The 22,964-nt window shown below is 32.4% G+C and overlaps 1 protein-coding gene and 1 pseudogene across 3 annotated transcripts in view; both read left to right on the top strand.

Moving 5' to 3' along the window:
* LOC145683298 (chymotrypsin-like elastase family member 3B) overlaps positions 1-22,964 on the top strand; it is a 368,302-nt gene that overhangs the window by 142,501 nt on the left and 202,837 nt on the right. For all 3 annotated transcript variants that reach the window (XM_081754658.1, XM_081754657.1, XM_081754659.1), the window contains exon 5: positions 18,848-18,939. In XM_081754658.1, the coding sequence (XP_081610784.1) occupies positions 18,848-18,939 (92 nt within the window). The remainder of the gene's footprint in view (positions 1-18,847; positions 18,940-22,964) is intronic.
* Positions 8,198-9,548, top strand: LOC145683296 (NADH-ubiquinone oxidoreductase chain 4 pseudogene; annotated as a pseudogene).

Genomic DNA, 22,964 nt, shown 5'->3' with positions numbered 1-22,964 from the left:
TACAAGTACTAAGACAGCGATGAAAGAGAGGAATGAGCCAATGCTTGATACTATATTTCATGTAGTATAAGCGTCTGGGTAATCTGAATATCGACGTGGTATTCCTCTTAGTCCTAAAAAATGTTGAGGGAAGAATGTGATATTTACTCCTATAAATATTACTAAGAATTGAATTTTTAGTCATGTGGGGTTTATTGTTGTTCCTCTAAATAAAGGAAATCAATGAATAAGTCCCGCTATGATAGCGAATACGGCACCTATGGATAGTACATAGTGAAAATGTGCTACTACATAGTAAGTGTCGTGGAGAACAATATCTAAAGATGAGTTTGCAAGTACGACTCCTGTGAGGCCACCTACGGTAAAAAGGAAAATGAAGCCTAAGGTTCATAAGATTGAAGGTGAATAAGTTATTTGTGCTCCATGAAGTGTGGCGATTCATCTAAATACCTTAATTCCTGTAGGAACAGCAATGATTATTGTGGCTGCAGTAAAGTAAGCGCGAGTGTCAACGTCTATACCAACAGTGAACATATGGTGAGCCCATACAATAAATCCTAAGAATCCAATTGCTAGTATTGCATAAATTATTCCTAAAACACCGAAAGTTTCCTTTTTACCACTTTCTTGGGTTACAATATGTGAAATTATACCGAATCCTGGAAGAATTAAAATGTAAACTTCAGGATGACCGAAGAACCAGAATAGGTGTTGATATAAAATTGGATCTCCTCCTCCTGAAGGATCAAAGAAGGAGGTATTAAGATTTCGATCAGTTAAGAGCATTGTAATAGCCCCTGCTAGCACGGGAAGGGATAAAAGAAGCAATACGGCAGTAATTACTACAGATCAAACAAATAATGGTATTCGTTCTAAGGTTATTCCAGGAGTTCGCATGTTAATTACAGTTGTAATAAAATTTACTGCGCCAAGAATTGAGGATACACCGGCTAGATGGAGAGAGAAAATAGAAAGATCGACAGAGGCTCCGGCGTGAGCAGTAGCTCTAGAAAGAGGGGGATATACAGTTCATCCTGTTCCCGCACCACTCTCTACAATTCTTCCTGTTAATAGTAGGGTTAGTGAGGGCGGTAGTAATCAGAATCTTATGTTGTTTAGACGGGGGAATGCTATATCAGGCGCTCCTAGTATTAAGGGTACTAATCAGTTGCCGAAGCCCCCAATTATAATTGGCATAACTATTAAGAAAATTATAATAAAAGCATGAGCAGTAACAATTACATTATAAATTTGATCATCGCCAATTAGACTACCTGGCCGACCAAGTTCTGCTCGAATAAGAAGACTTAGTGATGTTCCTACTATTCCTGCTCAAGCCCCAAAAATTAAGTATATTGTACCAATATCTTTATGGTTTGTAGAAAATAATCATCGTTGCAAGTGAAATTAAATAGGATGGCCGAAGCACTAGGCGATAGATTGTAAATTTATTTATGGTTAAATAAACCTCCTATTAGGTTTTATAGTCAATATTTATGATATCGGACTGCAATTCCGGAGTAGTAGTTAATATACTAAGACCTAAAAGATCGCCTTTTATTTATAGCTTTGAAGGCCATTAGTTTTTTTAACTTAAAGTCTTGTTTAAAACATGTTGACAGTTAGAGGTAAAATGATTATGCCTCTTAATGAAGTAATAATGAATATTGATCTAATTGATGTTTCTTGATTTTTTTTCACTAAAGATGTTCATGTTTGGTTATGGTGATTAATAATGAAAGCAGCATAGGCGATTCGTATATAATAGAAAAGGGTAATTAGTGCTGTTATTACTATTAGGGTGAGGATAATAAATGATATTTGTTCAGCAGTTTTTATAATGATGATTCACTTGGGTAAGAATCCTAAGAATGGTGGGAGGCCACCTAAAGATAAAAGACTAGTAAAAATGGCTAGTTTTGTTGTTACAACGATTTTATTAGAAAAGGTTTGGTTAATATGAAATATTTTATTTATTGCGAAGAGAGTGACTGCTATTGCTGAGAGTAAGGCATAAAATAGGAAGTAGAGGGATCATGCTATATCACTTAATAGTAGGGCTATAAGTATTCAGCCAGTGTGATTAATAGATGAGAATGCTATGATTTTACGTAGTGATGTTTGATTTAAGCCTCCAATTGAGCCTACTAGTAAGGACAAGGTTAAGGTTAGGTAGATTAAATTTGTAGGTTTTAAGCTGTAAGAAAGTAGACCAAGGGGAGCCAGTTTTTGTCATGTTATTAAAATAATGCAGTCTATTCAAAGTATAGCTTCTATTACTTCAGGTATTCAGAAGTGGAGAGGGGCTGCACCTATTTTAAAAAGTAAGGAAATAGTGATTAAATAGTATGTATTTTGCAAGCCCATGTAGAGTAAAATGATTGCTATTAAAAGTAAAGATCTTGCAATGGCTTGTACTAAAAAGTATTTTAAAGCAAATTCGGTGTGACGTTGATTATTAGTCTTTGAAATCAGGGGGATAAATGATAGGAGATTAATTTCAAGACCAATTCAAGTACCAAACCATGATGAGGAGGTTAGGGAAATAAGGGTTCCTAACACAAGTGTTCTAGAAAATAAAAGAGTTTTAGGATTAGTGAGCATTAGAAAAAGAAGAGTAATCTTCATATGCGGGGTATGAGCCCACTAGCTTATCTTAGCTTATCTTTCTACACCTTAGTGTAGGGTGCACGTTGATTTTTGATGTCAAAGGTGAAAGTTTAATTCTTTTAGGTGTAATAAGAGTATGTTGAAATACTTGATTTATCCTATCACGATAATCCTTTAATCAGGCATCTTATTATTTAATAATTATTTATAATGGTATATGAGAATTTAAATAGATTAATATTGTGTTATGATAATTAAATTTAGAAAGATTATATATTAATAATAATTAAAACTTGAAAATCTATTAAATCCTCTTAATTAGCCTGAGATACCGGCTAAAGGTATATTAATAAGCTTAACGTATCCAGTATATGCTAGTTTTTACAGCATATGTGTGAGGAGAAAATAAATATACTTGTATAGGATACAATTTTGTTTGAGGGGGGAAAAAAACAAAATTGTATCCTAGACAAGGGGGAAAATAGGGTTTATTTAATACTAATTTTTATTAATTAGGTTAAATGTATAATTAATAATTACTTATTTTAGCGTTATGAATTAACAGTAAAGTATTATCCTGGCTTTTCTTCTCTTGTTTAACTAGTTGTACATGTAACCTTTTGGGTAAGAAGTAAGCATTATTGATCTTAAAGTAAAATAATGAGGTATTATTAGTCGCAGTACTTGGTTTTGTTTATTAATTAATGTTTGAAGCAGTTAAGGTTTGAGAGACCCGGCGAAATTCGTGCCAGCCGCCGCGGTGAGACGAGGGGGTTGAAGGGAAGAATTGGTGATGGTTAAACTATAGTTAAAAATTTAGATTGAAGAACTTGTTTTGTTTATTTTTAGGTGAAATTATTATTTAAAATAATGAGTTCTATGTTTGAAGCTATGAAATTATTTTTTAAACTAGGATTAGATACCCTATTATTTTTAATGTAAAATGTGATACCTGGGTAATAGTAGTTATGTTCTTGAAACTCAAAGGATTTGACGGTATTTTAAGCTGTTCAGAGGAATCTGTCCCGTAATCGACAATCCACGATATATTTTACTTACTGTTGTCGGCAGTTTGTATACCGCCGTAGTTGAAGGTATTAGGGAGAAGTCAAGGACCTTCATTACCTTTATTGAGGAAGACTTCAGGTCAAGGTGCAGCTTATCAGTAAGAGGAGATGGATTACAATAGAATGTTTATACGGACTTTATTATGAAATTATTTAAATGAAGGTGGATTTGAATGTAATGTTAGTTATGTTGCTATTATGAGTATGGCTCTAAAATATGTACACATCGCCCGTCGCTCTCATTTGTTTAGGTGAGATAAGTCGTAACATAGTGGGTGTACCGGAAGGTGCACCTAGATTGAATTAATAGCAAAATAGAGCTTGTTAGTTGAGCAATTCGTTTACATCGAGGAGGTTTCTGTGCAATTCAGATTATTTTGATTGAAGGAGACACTTATTATATATGTATATTTTTATTAAGATTAAGTGAATCAACTTTAATTGATGTTATTGTATAGGGTATAGAGTTAATTTGTTAGTATTATAGTTAATTAGTACCGTAAGGGAATGTTTAAATAGATGAAATTTTTTTTTGAAGGAAGAAAACATGAGATGTTGTACCTTTTGTATCAGGGGACACTGAATAATATTATTATATAATTATTTCCCGAAATGGAAAGAGCTAAAGTATTATGATATTGTAGGTGGCATATTATTTATGAATTTTATTTTAGTGGTGAGATGCCTTTCGGTTTCTATTATATCTGGTTGTACAAGAATTGAATTTAATTCAGCCACAGTTAGGCTTGTTGTGAGGTTGGTACATTATAGTTTTGCTGTGAGTAACAGTAAGGGGGATTTGCTCTTTACTTTTGTTTATTTATAATGTGGTTTTATATTAGGTGAAAGATGTGGGCTTAGAAGTAGCCATCATTTGTAATTTTGTTATAACTTATTTGAGTTATTTATTATATTTTATTGCATTTAATTTATTATTGTACTATTGTTTTAAATTAATTAGGACAATTTATAATGGTGTTATTAGTATATTGGTGAGAATAATTAAAGGAATTCGGCAAAAATTTCCTCCGCCTGTTTATCAAAAACATGTCCTTTTGTTAAAATAAAAGGTCTGACCTGCCCAGTGAGGTTTTAAACGGCCGCGGTATTTTGACCGTGCGAAGGTAGCATAATCATTAGTTAAGAGAGATTGCGACCTCGATGTTGGATTAAGATTTTGTCTAGGTGCAGAAGCTTAGTACATAGGTCTGTTCGACCTTTAAAATCTTACATGATCTGAGTTCAGATCGTCGTGAGCCAGATCGGTTTCTATCCTTTAGTTAGGAAGTAGTACTTTAGTACGAAAGGACCAAGTACTAATAATATTTATTGTTAGAGAATAAAAATAATAGCCATTACTTTGGCAGATAAGTGCATTAGATTTAGGATCTAAGAATGGATGAATTGAGTCCAGGTAATAATGTATTATGATTATATTATAGGTGTGATTTCTTACCTGATTTTAATTATTTGTGTTTTAATTGGGGTTGCATTTTTGACTTTATTGGAACGAAAGGTTTTAGGCTATATTCAGATTCGGCGAGGTCCTAATAAGGTAGGTATTTGTGGTTTACCTCAACCTTTTGCAGATGCAATTAAGTTATTTACTAAGGAGCAAGTATTTCCTACTATATCTAACTACTATCCTTATTATCTAGCCCCTGTTTTTAGTTTATTTTTGTCTTTGTTAGTATGATTAAGAATTCCTTATTTAAGTGTTATGTTGACTTTTTCTTTAGGTTTGTTATTTTTTTTGTGTTGTACAAGTATGGGTGTGTATACTGTAATAATTGCTGGTTGGTCTTCTAATTCTTCATACTCTTTGTTGGGAGGTCTTCGAGCAGTAGCGCAAACTATTTCTTATGAAGTTAGCTTGGCATTAATTTTGTTATCTTTTGTATTTTTGGCTGAAAGATACAGACTGTTGAGTTTTGGTTATTATCAAGAAGAGTTGTGATTTTTATGAATTACGTTTCCTTTGGCATTGGTTTGATTTGCTTCTTGCTTAGCTGAAACTAACCGTACTCCTTTTGATTTCGCGGAAGGTGAGTCAGAACTTGTTTCTGGGTTTAATATTGAATATAGAGCGGGAGGATTTGCTCTTATTTTTATGGCCGAATATGCTAGTATTTTATTTATAAGAACTTTATTTAGTATCTTGTTTCTGGGGCATGATATTTTTTCTATTTTGTTTTTTTGTAAGGTAGTATTTATTTCTTTTGGGTTTATTTGAGTACGAGGAACATTACCTCGATTTCGGTATGATAAATTAATATATCTTGCTTGAAAGTGTTTTTTGCCTCTATCTCTTAATTATCTTTTATTTTTAGGGGGGATAAAGCTTCTTTTTATTTCTCTTTTAATTTAAGTGTATTAAATTGAGAATAAGTTCTTAGAGCTTTGCTCTGTTGTATGTTTTCAAAACATATGCTTATCCTCAGCCAAAGAACTAAGTCTTATTTAGTAAGAAATCTCATAAAGAGGAGAGGTAAGGCACAAACAGGAAATAAGCGAAATAAATAACTGTGAGAATTTGGCCTGTTAAGATATAAGGATCTTCTACTGGTCGGGCTCCAATTCAAGTTAAAAGGATTACTGTGCTAACTAAAATTCAGAATATGATTTGATTAATGGGATAGAATTGTAAGCCTCGTATTTTTCTAGTATGGAAGAATGGTATAATTATTAAAATGAGGATTGATATTACTAAAGCAATAACTCCTCCAAGTTTATTAGGAATGGAGCGAAGAATAGCGTAAGCAAATAAGAAGTATCATTCTGGTTGAATATGTACTGGTGTAACTAGAGGGTTGGCGGGGGTGAAGTTTTCAGGATCTCCGAGTATATAGGGATTTCAGAGGGTGAGTAATATTAAAGCTGTTATTATAGTTAGAAAGCCAATAGTGTCCTTAGTTGAAAAGTAAGGGTGAAAGGGAATTTTGTCTTGATTTCTATTAAGGCCAAGGGGGTTGTTAGATCCTGTTTGATGAAGGAATAGAAGATGTACTATTGATATAGCGGCTACAATGAAGGGTAAGAGAAAATGGAAAGCAAAGAATCGATTTAAAGTAGCATTATCTACGGCGAAGCCTCCCCAAATTCATTGTACTAGCATTGTTCCTAGGTAAGGGATAGCTGATAGTAAATTTGTAATGACTGTAGCACCTCAGAAAGATATTTGACCTCAAGGCAGTACGTAGCCTACAAAGGCAGTTGCTATTACTAAAAGTAGAATAGCAACCCCTACTCTTCAAGTATGGAGATAAAGATAAGAGCCATAATATATTCCTCGGCCGACATGTAAGTAAAGGCAAATGAAGAAAAATGATGCTCCATTAGCATGTAAGGTGCGTAAAAGCCAGCCAAAATTTACATCTCGAGAGATGTGAATTACTCTATTGAAGGCTAATTCAATACTTGATACATAATGTATTGCTAGGAATAGACCTGTGGCAATTTGAATAATTAAACACAAGCCGAGAAGAGAGCCAAAATTTCATCAATACGAGATGTTAATAGGAGCTGGAAGATCTAGTAAGGCGTTGTTAGCAATTTTAAAAAGCGGGTGATGTAAGCGAATTGGTGTTGACATATGATTTAGAAGGCCGAAGGGGACCTTGATATAATGAAGTAATTTTACCACTGCAATTAATGTAATAAATAGGTATGTTGCTAATATAATAGTATTCATTAGGATTGATGTTATATAAAATTTTATGCCAGGAATTTCTTGGTAATTAGTTGTATAGTGATGTGGATCTGGTAATGAAATTATATTTGGTAGTAGAAGGGGGTCGATAATTATTATAGCAATTAGGAGCAATGGAACTAGGAAAATTAGTAAGAAAAGATTAGGTGTTAAGGTAAATATTTCATTTGATGCTAGTCTTGTAACATAAATAAATAGAACTAATATGCCCCCTAGAAAAACTAAGAAGAGAATGTAAGAAAATCAAGGAGATTCTCTTATAGTTGAGATAGTTAAGCAAGTAGTAATAGTGTTGACAATGAGTATTAGTCCTATTGATAGGGGGTGAGATATTTGAATTAGAATAAATCTTAAAACTACTAAAATTATAAGTAATATTCAGGTTATTTTAATTTCAAGAGGTAGTTTATAAAAATATTAGTTTTGGGGACTAAAGATAAGTTTGTACTTTCTCTTGATGCTTTTAGAATTTTTATTCATTAATGGTTTACAAGACCAACGTTTTAATTAAACTATAAAAGCTTATGAAAATATTATTTATTTTGTTTTCTTGCTTTCTAGTTATTTTAGGAATAGCTTGTTTTGTTATTCAACGTAAGCATTTATTAATAGTTTTATTAAGACTTGAGTTTATCGTGTTGATAAGTTTTTTACTTTTGTCTTATTCTTTGGGTAGTTTATATGTTGAAAATTATTTTTGTTTATTATTTTTAACTTTTAGTGTTTGTGAGGGTAGTCTAGGCTTATCAATTTTAGTATCTATTGTTCGAACCCATGGAGGTGATTATTTAAATTCTTTAGTTGTATTACGATGCTAAAATATTTAATGTTTATGTTGTTTTTAATACCTTTGGGCTTTAATTTTAAATTATGGTGAGTTGTTCAGTTTTGTCTTATTAGAATTTGTTTTTTATTTATAATAAGAAATAGTATGGGAATAGTTCCTTGGGGGGTGGGGTATTACCTATGAAGAGATAGTTTGAGATATTCATTGATTCTATTGAGTATTTGAATTGTTATTCTTATAATTATGGCTAGAGAGGGGGTGTTAAGAAGTTCATTTTATAGTACGAGTTTTATTAGTTTAGTTTTATTATTACTTGTGTTACTCTATTTGAGATTTTCTTCCTCTAGATTATTTATGTTTTATTTTTTTTTTTGAAGGCTCATTAATTCCTACATTATTTTTAATTTTGGGTTGAGGTTATCAACCCGAACGAGTGCAGGCAGGTATATACTTGTTGTTTTATACCTTATTTGCTTCACTGCCACTTTTGATTGGTATTTTTTATTTAGAATATGTTAAGGGTAGTTTATTAATAATTAATATAAGAAGTGTAATAGATTTGGGAATTATATATTATATATGGTATTTTGCTTTAGTTGTTGCTTTTTTAATTAAAATACCTATATTTCTGGTTCATCTTTGATTACCTAAGGCACATGTTGAGGCGCCCGTAAGTGGTTCAATAATTTTGGCGGGGGTTTTATTGAAATTAGGAGGGTATGGATTGTTGCGTATTCTATATTTTATAGAGAATGTAGCTGTAAGTATAAATTTAATTTGGTTTGGTATTAGAGTTGTAGGTATTTGATCGGTTAGATTAGTGTGCCTACGGCAGGTTGATGTAAAGTCTTTAATTGCTTATTCTTCTGTTGCTCATATAGGGTTAGTGTTAATAGGATTATTAACAATGGGATTATGAGGATTTAGAGGCGCTCTTACACTAATAATTGCCCATGGTTTATGTTCTTCGGGTTTATTTTGTCTTGCAAATATTTCTTATGAGCGTTTAGGGAGCCGAAGATTGTTAATTAATCGGGGAATATTATCTTTTATGCCGAGTCTAGGGCTTTGATGATTTTTATTAAGAATTGCTAATATGGCGGCACCACTAATATTAAATTTATTAGGAGAAATTAGTCTATTAAATAGAATTGTTGGTTGATCTTGGTTGAGTATGTTAGGATTGGCCTTACTATCTTTTTTTAGAGCCGCTTATAGACTGTATTTATATTCATATACTCAACACGGAACGCCTTATTCTAATTTATATTCTTGTTGAGGAGGAAGTGTACGAGAGTATTTATTATTGATGTTACACTGATTACCTTTAAATTTATTAATCTTTTTTGCCGGGCCGAGATTTCTATGGTTATAGATGCTTGAGTAGTTTAGAATAAAATTTTAGTTTGTGGAACTAAAGAAGGTTTATTACCCTTAGGCCATGGTTTGACCTTTCTCAATTTGTGTGACTAGTTTTACTCTTTTAAGTAGAATGAGTGTTTTTTTACTTCTTATAGGTTTGAACTTTTTAATTAATAGATATAGTGTATTTATTGAGTGAGAAGTAATCTCTTTTAATAGAAATAAAATCGTTATGACTCTTCTATTTGATTGAATGTCATTTATATTTATAAGATTTGTACTTTATATTTCTAGAATGGTAATTTATTACAGTGGGCAGTATATAGGATCCGAACGGTATCTTAATCGATTTATTATACTTGTATTAATATTTGTTCTTTCAATAGTTTTATTAATTATTTCCCCTAATTTAATTAGAATTCTCCTTGGATGGGATGGATTGGGCTTAGTTTCGTATTGTTTAGTTATTTATTATGAAAATGTACGATCTTATAATGCTGGCATGTTAACCGCGCTTTCTAATCGTATTGGAGATGTAGCAATTTTATTAGCTATTGCTTGGATACTAAATTATGGAAATCTCTTTTTCTCTCTGTGTTATATTTCCGTTCCTCTTTGATACTGAATCCAACTGAATAACACAAACAAGTTCATTCTTTGTTCTGAGCGCGGCAGCTACGAAAATCTCTTGAGATCTCCTCACGAACGAGCTTACATTTTTATCGTATGGCTCTTAGATACGAAATTTGGTCTAATGTCAATCCCAGGATGTAAGGAGAAGATACAAAATTTAGAGGTCTACAAATGAGATTTTTGTGGATATGTCGAACTGTAAAAATCACTGAACATTTCAATCCTCCTTAGAGGGGATATTTTGCAAGACAAAGTATTATGCAATGAGATTATATTTAGCCTCCTGTGTAATGAGTGTATATATTCAAAATTCCATGGTACCGTATCTAATAGTTTGGAGAAGTCGGAAAAAAAGCCCCTCTTCAACCAATGGAACATATGTGTACAGCCTGTAGGTAGGGTCCAAAACATTTATATATATATATATATATATATATATATATATATATATATATATATATATATATGTGTGTGTGTGTGTGTGTGTGTGAGTGTGTGTGTGAACATTCAAGTTTCAATGTGGTTTGATGAAGCTAGATGTTCTAGATACAAGCTCATAACTGACTCTATGGATCGAATATTTCATACATTACTTTAAAAAAAATAAGTGGCACTTTCTTGAAACTCGTAGAAGGAAGAATAGGTGAAATTCCTCTTTTTCGAATTTTGAACGCATTTGGACGCATCACCCACCCCCTCTGGTTATATATTACAATGAGGGTATATTGACAAAACCGCATAATGTTACCCTTTTCCTTCCACAATCATCATCCCATTTCAGCCCCAATTCACACTTCCATGGCTTGTGTGGGGTGAGTTTACACTTAAGCAGATTCTAGAGAGAAACCAATAAACAATTTACAGAAGTAAGGAAAACTACTGATCCCATAATCATGTGGACTGTTTTGGGTTTTTACGTGTTATCGACTTCCTAGTCTAAATCTCAACTCTGCTCCAATGGAGAATGTATTTAAAGTTAACCAGTATTCGGAGATTCATTATTCATTTCAGAGATCCCGAAAAGTATGAATTGGATACCAATATATGCGGTTCCCGAATACGTTTACATGCCAATCTAACCTAATCACTTTCCACTCTTATAAAAATATAATATATACTTTGTACGATACTTTCTCACTATTACGAGTGTTACTTTTCGTCACAACCACCTATTAAACTTCATACTTAATTCTAATAGTGGTCGTTCCGAATATTTTTTAGTCACATACTAGGAATTCATACGGAACATGAGCCCCTAAGTATGATTCAATTAAAAGAAAAAAGTGGCGTGTTAGTGTGACGATTTGCAGACTCCATTTTTAATTATTTTGCTCGTAATTTCCACACAAAGATGAGATCTGCTCGCACTATAAGTTAGTGGATGTCACAAAAGTATTATAAACAAATTACACCATGACTTTCATGGGAAAAGTGGATTAACCTAGGGGAAAATGACAACATAAATTGAAATTATTTAGTTTATTATACAACTAAAATGGTAGTATACATCAACATTTAATTTAGGTATTTTACAAAATTAATTAGTAAAAGTAGTGATATTTGCCTCTTCAGTGATCTTTGACTACATTATCATAATTTGAAGAACTAAATAGACTTTCAAGTATTTGAGTTAGCAAAGATAAAAAGGGCGAATTACGAGTATGCGACGTTTACTCTTATTCGTGAGAGTTTTACTATCAACTGATGAATCATTTTGCAGTGCTGACTGACATATTATTACTGGAGCTCAAAATAGCAAATGTGCATGTACATACCTTGAATAGAAGTCTTGTTACACCCTGCAACTTGGTGTCCCGAAGGTCTGAGTTCTTATACACGTCGTCACTACGTCGTTGCCGCCCGAATGAATGTTATCTAGACCTTGAGGTCCCTTTTTATTATTTTTGCAAGGGCCACTCCCAAACCGCACATCAGTCATCACATCCTGGTCGTCAGATTCACAAATATGGAAACTTATTGCTCTCTGCATTCTGATTGGCTATTAGCAAGGAACCGCACCCAAAAATTATGGCGTGATCCAGCACACACGTGGATGGCGTGACTGTTACCGCCGGAAGATTTCAATAACAGGATTTCCAGAATTATCCACATTTATCTATGACTGGTCCAGAGATTCTTAACTATTAACCAAAATTTCCGCAAATGCGGGGTCACGTTGACAAATTTGTAATAGTTCATCCTGTTTGTAACCAAGCATAAGTAAACATCCTATGACCTTTTGCGCAGTAAAACAACCATAATCAACTTCGAGGTTTTGCGTAGTTCCGTTCTCTGTTACCAGCTCATGATAAGCTACAAGAGAAACCGTCCTGTAATTGCACATTAATCCAAAATAGCCTTTTTCAATTCCTTCAATAAAGAGCAATGTAACCATATTTTGAATCCGGCGTCACATTCCCACTGCTTCATAATTTTCGTCCTCGAAAATCATCAAGAAGCGAGCGCTCAAGCAGGCTGAAGTAACCAATACTTTTCGAATGACCCTCGTATGAAATGAAGATTTTGCAAAATACGTGAATTGTATGTCATGCACATAATATGAGTTGACTAATATGAGTTTGTTGTCGTCATAGTCGTAATTCACCTTATTTATACAATAAAATAATGTACACGTGCAATATAATGATAAATGTCCGTCTTCTCATGAAAATGACACAATAGACGGATACTTAGGCATGAAAAACATCAAGTGAATAATCATAAAAATTGGCAGAACATATAACATATGGAAATGACACATTGTTACAACATATTGCTGCTGTGTTAAGTTAAGGAAGTATGATCATAAGAATAATGGTTAACAACTTTTGGAACATTGTGTTGAAACATTTGGAATTTCTACAACTGCATTTAAGGTCCTAAACAAAATACTACATAGATAATGAAGAATTGATAATAATTTGAACATGCTACTGTGACTGAATGGCACTGACGTATGACAGGAAGGTTTAAAAAAAATAAAACAAAAAAAAAACAGTTATAACTTGCTTGCTACATGCATATAAATTATGGAATGAAATTACCACATTATACGTTAATAAGATTAATAATTGGTCGAATACGCAACCTAGCAAGAAATCACGTAACTGAAATACTACATATATTGAAAATCATATAGTGAATAGTACATAAAGTGAATAGTACAACAATCTATTAATGCCCTAGAAGGTCAGTATAGTTAACAGGTTCCATGTCTGTCAAAATTCATTACACTGATTTGAGAATAATCAGTGAAACGATAAACAGCAACATTTTAAGTGAACTGTTCTGTGCATGGAGAGGGCATAGGGCAAAAGTAACGATAATTAATAAATTAGACTAATGAGTAATAACAAGGAACTGTCAGGATTATCGTCCTAACGATACAGCTATAACGCTACCCTAGATTCACTTAGTTCTGTTAGGACTGTTAAGTCTTGTATACGGTTAGTTCAATTTAAACGAAATAGGGTCTCATTAGGTTTGAACGATACACAATTAAAGATGAATCGGAACTACCCAGGAACACAGTTACATAATTTTTAGTTTAATATTAATCCATTGGTTTCATATATTTTCATGGTAGTACCAATATCATAATTATGAAGGTATTGATCAAGAATTAATAATTGATTAGAGATTAATAACTATTAGATCGATAACTTTAGCAATTTAAATAACATTACAAGCTATAACAAAAAATGAGTTTGATTTGCCTTACAAGGCAAGTAACCTTAATTAGTTGCTTATAGGAATGAATGAATATTTACAATATAGTCCAATTGAAGGTAAAGAACCAGGAATATAATTTTAAAAGTCAATTGGTAGATTGCAATAAGAATTTTACAGACTTGAGTTGTCCAGGAGGGACGTGAAAGAGTTATTATTATTGAATTAACATGTAGAGTCAAGGAGGCTATGGCAATAGATTTAAGGTACAATTTATATTTCAATTTTGAAAAATTATCTAAACAGACAATTCACAAGACTTAAAATGAAGGTGGCCCTTTGGTACGCCTTGAGTCTACATGGCATGAGACCCTATTTAGTTATGAGTACTCTATTGTTATACCCAGTATAATGAGTGAGTTCTTCTCTTTCCTTTCTCATCTTTCTGTGCATTTTAAGAGGTTACAAGTGTATTAAAAAAAAGAGCGAGGAAGGAAAAGATTGTTATTTATTATTCTGGGACTTCGGAGGAACGAACCAATACCTGGTAGATTTGGAAAGTCCACACTTGTTGGTATTACTTTCGCCTGGTCGTACGCATTCATATAATTTTTGTTTTTTTTTATTTATATTTTTTTTTATTGGGGGGGCAGGGGTGGGGTGGCAATAATCGGATTTGTAACTTTTCGTATGAAGGGCAATCGTCTCTCCTTTTTCCCATTCTATACTGAACGGAACGAGAAGAGAGGATTTTAGCTTGTCGATCTTGTGACGAAGGAGAATCGAACCGCAGGGTACTTGCATTCAATGTTTAGTATGCATATCATGCATAAATAGTTTATAGAGGAAAGTTTGGTTGAATATCACTATGTGCCACGCAGTGGACAAAACCACAAGAAGCTGATACTGACTTCCTGTTGACGCTGATATGATATTAAAAATAATATTACAGGAAGCTTGTATGAATACTGCTACTGCGAAACAAGAACAGTGTTTCCATTGTGATAAGTGATTGTGAGCTAAGGAAGGAGTTTTAAAATTTGCTACGTTTGCTATTCTTATAATTCTGAATTATGTTATTCCCATTCTGGTGAATAGGTACCCGGTTGGCATAATTGGGAGGTTGACGAATCGGAGGAAATAATTCCAATTGCCAAATATGGTTGAAATTAGGAAATCTAGAATATCATTGGTGCTTGCAAGTGATCAGTGGCAGGAAGGGCGTTAGCAGGAAGGGAGTTATTCCAAGGAGTGTATAGCAACATATTAGTTCTTCACTTATTCAATTTTGTGCGCGGATACTTGGAAGTACGTTTATACGGGACATGGGACTTCTTAGGTGTGAGAAGAAGACGTTCACTAATTAGATAAGTATATCTCTATTCTACACTTTACATTATATATAATATTTGCGTGTTTTTTTTTGTTTTTTATTTTGTTAAGTTTTAACGTTACGTGGAACATATCCAGTGAACATATCCAGTAATGAAACAGGTGTCCGTGAGTTTCCTCCAATACTTGTACTACGTTTCCGAAGGTTTTACCAATCGTTCAGAAGCATCTTCTCCCAACGCAGTCTCACATACGATTTACATGCCGTAGGCAAGAATTACTCATGAAAAAGAATATAATAACAATATTAGTAATAATTATAATTAAAAAAATACACTTAATTAACCCTAATTAACAACTCCCAATTATTAATATATTTTAATAATGATTAGTTATTATTAACAAGATTCAATAATCTATATATATTATATATAGTTATTATATTATTATTATTATTTTTTATTAACAGTGGTGTGATGTATCTAAAACTACAAAGTTCATTCATCTCTATTACCATACTTACAGATGGAAATATTGCTGCAACTTTCTTCGTTGCATTCATACAAGTTCCTGCAATAGCATTTTAATGCGTAAGCAGGAAACCCCTATCAAGCATTGTGGTTATCCACGGCGTAGCTCATAATACTTGTTATCTAATATTTCCTCTGATGTAACTCGTCTATGCATGAAATTGTATTTTTTTTTATTCTAAGTATCTGTTCAATTGTCGTGATGTTAGTGAAATAGCCCCCTGGAAACGTTGATTCCATGTTGATTCAAAATTATATTAAGGATACGATTTAGTTCCTGAATACAAGTACTCTGAGGTTCGATTCCCCTTCGTCACAAGATCGACAAGCTAATATCCTCTCTCCTCGTTCCATTGCCTACTTAAAGTACAGAATAGGAAAAAGGAGAGACGATTGCCCTTCATACTGAGAGTTACAAACCCGATTATTGCCCCCCTGCCCCCCCAGAAAAAAAGGTCATAGGATGTTTACTTATGCTTGGTTACAAACAGGATGAACTATTACAAATTTGTCAACGTGACCCCGCATTTGCGGAAATTTTGGTTAATAGTTAAGAATCTCTGGACCAGTCATAGATAAATGTGGATAATTCTGGAAATCCTGTTATTGAAATCTTCCGGCGGTAACAGTCACGCCATCCACGTGTGTGCTGGATCACGCCATAATTTTTGGGTGCGGTTCCTTGCTAATAGCCAATCAGAATGCACAGAGCAATAAGTTTCCATATTTGTGAATCTGACGACCAGGATGTGATGACTGATGTGAGGTTTGGGAGTGGCCCTTGCAAAATAATAAAAAGGGACCTCAAGGTCTAGATTGTTGTTATTCGGGCGGCAACGACGTAGTGACGAGGAGTATAAGAACTCAGACCTTCGGGACACCAAGTTGCAGGGTGTAACAAGACTTCTATTCAAGGTATGTACATGCACAATTGCTATATTGAATTCAAGTAATAGTATGTCAGTCAGCACTGCAAAATGATTCATCAGTCGATAGTAAAACTCTCACGACTAAGATTAAAAGTCGCATACTCGTAATTCATTTTTTTTATCCTTGCTAACTCAAATACTTGAAGGTCCATTCAGTTATTCAATCTCTGATAATGTAGTCAAATATCAATGAAGAGGCAAATATCAAATTACTTTTGTAAATACCTAAATTAAATGTTGATGTATACTATCATTTTAGTTGTATAATAAACTACCTGTTTCGTATGTTCCGTATGTTCTTCATACGGAACATGAGCCCCTAAGTATGATTCAATTAAAAGAAAAAAGTGACGTGTTAGGCAGAAGCTATCTACGTAACTAGACTCAACAATCTCAAATTGTCATAAATTATTTGGTGTACTTAAGAAAGTTTAAAAAATACCAGTTGTGCGCCAAAAATAGAAGTCCCTTCTTCTGAAGTTAAAACACAGATTTCAATTTACCTGAATTAACAAATAGACGACTGGGCACTACAACGAACTACAGTAAAAAAACACTGAGTATTCTTTCTTTCTGATCGACTTCAATGTAATTTACCAAAATGTGTTCCTGAATCCCCACAAATAGAAGTTGAAATTTCGGAAACACTATGTCACATATGCTATTGTACATTCTTTACTCTCTAATACAGAATGCATCTTTAATAGCTTTCAGGAAAATATTTAAAATCTGTCATAAATATTGATTTTTCATATATAATATATTTCAAATGACGTGTTGGAAAACTATTTCGACATAACTTATTAGGTAGTTTAAATATTCGTTAGAAGTATGTGTGATATAATTATGTAATGTATCCTAGAAAGCCGTAAAATATCGAGACTCAATAGACTCAATAGAACATATGAACTGTTTATAAAATATTGTATTATTAGTGTTTCTTTGATTGGAAATTTGACACTTTACACTTACACAATTTGTTTTCAAACAAAGCGTTATATAGCGAAATTTCATAAAATCTATATTAATAATGAAAATTTATAGTATATTCATGGAAGGATGAATTGTATAATACACTGTATACATTATGATTTATTACCTTGAAACACACTGTTAAACTTTAAAAAAATGATATTATGGTAAAACACTAATTTTGGAATGAGAACTTTTTTCACACATTCTTCAATACCTCCATATTAATAATATTAACAGTGTTTGCAACCAAACATATCTATTTTCTTCAATGCCACTACCTCAGGTTATAAGATAGTTCAAGTCGGCGTGTTTAGGGAAAACGTATAGTACTACAATAGTACCCATCAAAAGAAAAGGTGTTAATATTATACAGGTATTGTGTTCAATATTTTAGTATGTTTTCAATAAACATAAAGCTTGAGTGATTTATTAATTTATAATTTATACATATTCCGGAAGTTTGAGAATGATACTCAAAGGTTGACTGAGTATGTTCTTCAAAATCATCTATTTTGTGAAATCATTTTTAAAAGAAATGTCTTTCCAAGCTGTTATAACCTTATGCGAATTGCTTTACTTACTTCCAATAACAAGCTATCACAGTTTTGTAATTTAAACATTGCATGTAATTTAAACCAATTTAATCATGTCTCGGTATATTTTGTTATATCAAATTGTTCCAAACTGTATAAAGATAATTCCGATATTTGAAAACTATGGTGCATTAAATAAAATGCTTCCAGTGATGATTGTATTTTGAAATAAATCTTTTTCAGCGAATTAAATTTTCAACCCTTTATGATTATTTTCCTATTACACGAAGATACTACGATAGTATTCAAAAGAAACTTACTCTCGATACGAATTAACCAGTCCGTATTGCTTGCGTTTTTCCTACTATAAAGATCTTCAAATTAGATCTATATCGATGTTTGTGCTGTTCTAGAATTTTGAGTGTGTAATGCTTAATAAGAAGAAGTGTTACAGTATGTATTGTTTTACCATGTAAAATTCAAATATCTAATAGTTTTGCGTAGTATTATTTAAAAACATACTGTAGCTTTACATTTTGTTGGCAACAGTGTTCGCAAAGTGATATCTGAGAGCATGCCGAATCATTTTTCTTGATTGGTGTCTCGAAATTAAAAACTGCTTTAAATCTTATATGGTTGTTTCAAGAAAATCGGTATATATATATAAAAATATATTTAAGTGAGATATATTGTTGGCAATTTTTGTTTCAGATTGTGGCTGGTGATCACAATTTAGAAGAATCAGAGGGAACAGAACAATATTTATATTCATCAGAGATATTTTTTCATCCAAGTTATGTTGTGTAAGTACAAACACACACGCTAACACACACAACCACATACGAACATATACATATAATTCGCCCTTTATTCTGACACGCCTTTGTAACTTTGAATATAATAAACACGTAAGCACGAAATGTCATGTCAAAAGAGTATTGATATGTAGATATTCTTTAATTCACTGTGCGTCATACAAAAAACATCAGTGTTGTCTACCGGTCATTAATCTCTACTTCAAAATGAACTATGTCAACCTGCCAATAAAACTGAAACTACAGTAGGTCTAAATTCGTGGTATCGCGGTTAGAATGCTTCATGTATCTTTTAGCTACAATAGTTAAAATGCAAACTAAATGTTACCTTGAGTGATTTAACCACAACTGATGGGACAAATCCTATAATACATATATTACTAAAACAAGCAAATTACAACCCTGTATCATTTACGCCAGCACACAATCTTAATACCTAATTTTCGTGAAGGTGGATCATTAGAGTTATAGATTTTATTTTAAGAAATTCGAAACAAATGTTCAATTAATATATTTAATGCAATTCAGATTTCCTTCAAAATAATTCTATGAAATAACTAAGTTCCAAATATCTTTCATCAAATCCTTAATAGATCATTCATTTCGAAGGTGGTGTTTTAAATTTAATAGAGAGACATTTACTCAAACTATTTCAGTAAATTTTGCAAGGCAGATATCATTATATCAGATATCATTATCAGATATCATTACAGTAATATGGATCAATCACGAAGGGCAACACTGTCAAAACTGTCAAAATTATCAAAATTTAAATATTAAATTTAATTATATAATTCATAAATAGCAAAAGCAACAAAAATGTCAATTAATTTTGCTCACTAAAAAAAAACAGGTATCACGACTTTTTAAAGCAGCCTCGTATATTTATTAACCATTTACTTCCTGAAATATTTATCTCGTTATTTCTGAATTTAAGTATATACGCCGTGATAGTGCTACTAAGATACGATTCAACTCTTTACTACCCATACCACTGGTATTTGTACTTCAAAATTACAATCACTCAACAGAAAACAATACACCGTAATTCAGAAGAGCAGAGGTAGTTACTATTCTCAGCTCCAGATCCTTTTGGGTCCTAGTGACTGTTCCGTTAAAATGCAGTGAAACCTGTCTATGGATTTCCGTTCCATTGAAAAGTGGCCAAATTACATAAAATTAGTGTGATTGGTGTATTGTTAGAACAAGATTTCTACTATTATTTAATTGTAAAATTTTAATAAGCAATACCACGACAGCTACTTTTAAATTATGTACATTGAGTAATCATAACAATATACAGTACTAGAAAAATGTACTACAATATATTTAATACATGTACTGTTTTCTTCCTGAAAATTTATCTGGTATACTGAATTATTTGGATGGAAAACACAATCACACAAAGAACCATAAAATCGAAACATATGTACACAGTTTATTGAAGTTGGCATTTAGTACACTGAGTTATTCAAATTGAAAACAAGAAAAGCAAAATCATAAGTCAATAGTTTATATGCGGTTTACACGATTTTTTCGGCAGTGACAAATATTTTCTGCAGATGCCTTTCGAAAAGTAGCAAATGATTTGTTAATAACAAATTTATTCATGGTGGTTCATTCTAGGCGTAGGTATGGCTTTATTCTCTTTTTCACATATGAACATTCTAATTCTGTAGTAACTACCTCTTCTTAATGAGCTTCAAGTGTTTCCCTTGGGGCGAAAGACGTTTTGAGAAAATCTTAAGGGAATTCAGATTTCGAATCCTCCGCTACTTTTCGACAAGCAGTCACGTGGCAATAAATGACAATTGAGATTGTTTAGATTTAACCTTCGGAACTTTTAAGCTCCGCACTGAAGAAAGGAGTCGATTTAGCTAATGGTTTTGCCAAAACAGTCAGGGTAAACAAATACGTACAACCGTTTCCTGAATCCCTGTATGTACTTTTTCTTATTAGCATCTTCTTTCACCACCTGTATGTCAGGGTAGTGTTCTGGCTATTGACCTCCAAGCACAAATCGCAGGAATCAATGCTTGTCTGTCTCCAGTAACAAATATAATATTTGGCTCTCATATGGTAATAAGAAAAAGAATTAAGAAAAATAAAACATATTCGCGTGGCCAAGATACGCAGGTAAATTTATCATTATCAACATAAGATGAACATTGCTTCAAAGTGGCCAACTTCCAAGATAGACAGGTGGCCAACTTACAGAGTAATAAATAACGGATCTTTATGGAAATATGCAGGTTCAAGACGAATAAGTCCAAGATAATCAGGTGGCCAACTTATAGAGGTAGCCAATTTGACAGGTTTTACTGTACAATACAGTGCCGTTCAGTGCACGCGACAAATTTCAATCAATTCAAAATTTTTAAATAAATTAATCCGGATGGACTGTATGTTCTGTTTTAATCAAATTTTTTATCCATACATTTTATTTAAAATCATGATTCAAGGTCTATCCGAGATATCCAAGAAAACTAAAATAACAGTTACATTTAACAGCACTTAATTAGATAATTAGGTAACTAATGATGTTTTTCTTAATTAACAGCACGTAACATTATTAAACCATTCCCACAGCACGGAATAATCATTTATAATTTACCTTAATTCCTTAGAAACTGTTAAACCTATAAGAAAAGAAACCCAGATTAATTAAATCCGATCTTAATTAGGGTTAAAAGCAATTGACTTTTTTTTTTACTAAATTTAGTCCTTCATAACTATCACCACGTCCTTAAACACGATTTGGTTTTTAAATTTACCGATTTCAAAGTGGACAAAAATTAATATTAATTAGGAATTTAAATTACCGTTAATTAAGAAAATTATTCAACGATGAACAACAGAAGATCAGGAAATCCTTCTCATATTAGTTACAACGTGCGTATTCAATTTACGGGTGGAATGTTAACTCTTGATTTTACTTTTCTCTTCCCCTTTTACAGTTGCCCAGTTAAATTTCTTGCTAGACTTCTTGCACAAAGAAAGCAAGGGAAGCACTAGACATACTGACGCATTACAGGTTTCCCGTCTCTTACATAACCACATCTGCAAAGTTACATATTTCTCAGAGTATATAAGGTTTCCATACTGAAGTCTCGAAAAGAAGTAGACCTGGATTAAAAAAAGAAGTAGACATTTTAAATTTCATATCATTCACTTGACAAATATTCTTCTATAGCACCAACTTCATGACACTTGACGAAAGGAAAATAAAAGTATCACTGACACTTTTTAAACTGACTCAACGTTACAGAATTTAATTAAACCCATAAATTAAATTAAGCCTTTTAAAACTGTGTTATTTACCACTAAGTTTAGAAACACAATTATAATTAAGGCACTCTTTCACAATATAATATGAGTCACCGTTACTTCGAACGCTTAGACCAAATTTTTTACTTTTCTTCTTTCTAAAAAGAACTTTCGGCTCGAAGTAATTTAAGTCATTCACTTGAGTCCAACCCGTATTGGCTCAATAAACTACGAAGCAGTTATGAGACTCAGCGGATCAGAATGGCATATATGAGAATAAGACTATCGCTATTGCGCAGGGCCTGACTCATTAGATACGTCATTTAGGAAGACTGCCCTCAACTGAAGTAGTTGCGAACGTTAAAAGGGAGTTTGATTATCTGCCTCATTACAAAAGTTACTATAATAGTATATAGACATATATATATCATTTTAACGCTTTTTTAACGAACTTTACAACCAAACTAATCTCAAATCAGAATAACAAGGTACAACAAAATACTTCTTTAAAAAAAATTTTTAACATTTTTTACTTCTTAAAAATGAAAAGAAAATTGTATTCCCATAAGAAATATATTTTTAAAAAATGTAACGATTTTGCAATAGTTTCAAACACAACCTCCATGTTAAATATAAAATTTTGAGACAGAACGAAATTTGATAGAAAAGATACAATTTTCGTATCAAATGTACGTTACTTTGGTATTATATATCTTTCTTTTAATAAGATTTCTGAAAAGTTCTTT

This window comes from Thermobia domestica, chromosome 4 (assembly GCF_964235325.1).
Source record: "Thermobia domestica chromosome 4, izTheDome1.hap1.1, whole genome shotgun sequence".
Classification (NCBI taxonomy): domain Eukaryota; kingdom Metazoa; phylum Arthropoda; class Insecta; order Zygentoma; family Lepismatidae; genus Thermobia; species Thermobia domestica.
Note: the sequence above shows the minus strand (reverse complement) of the source record. Positions and strands in the feature narration are given on the sequence as shown.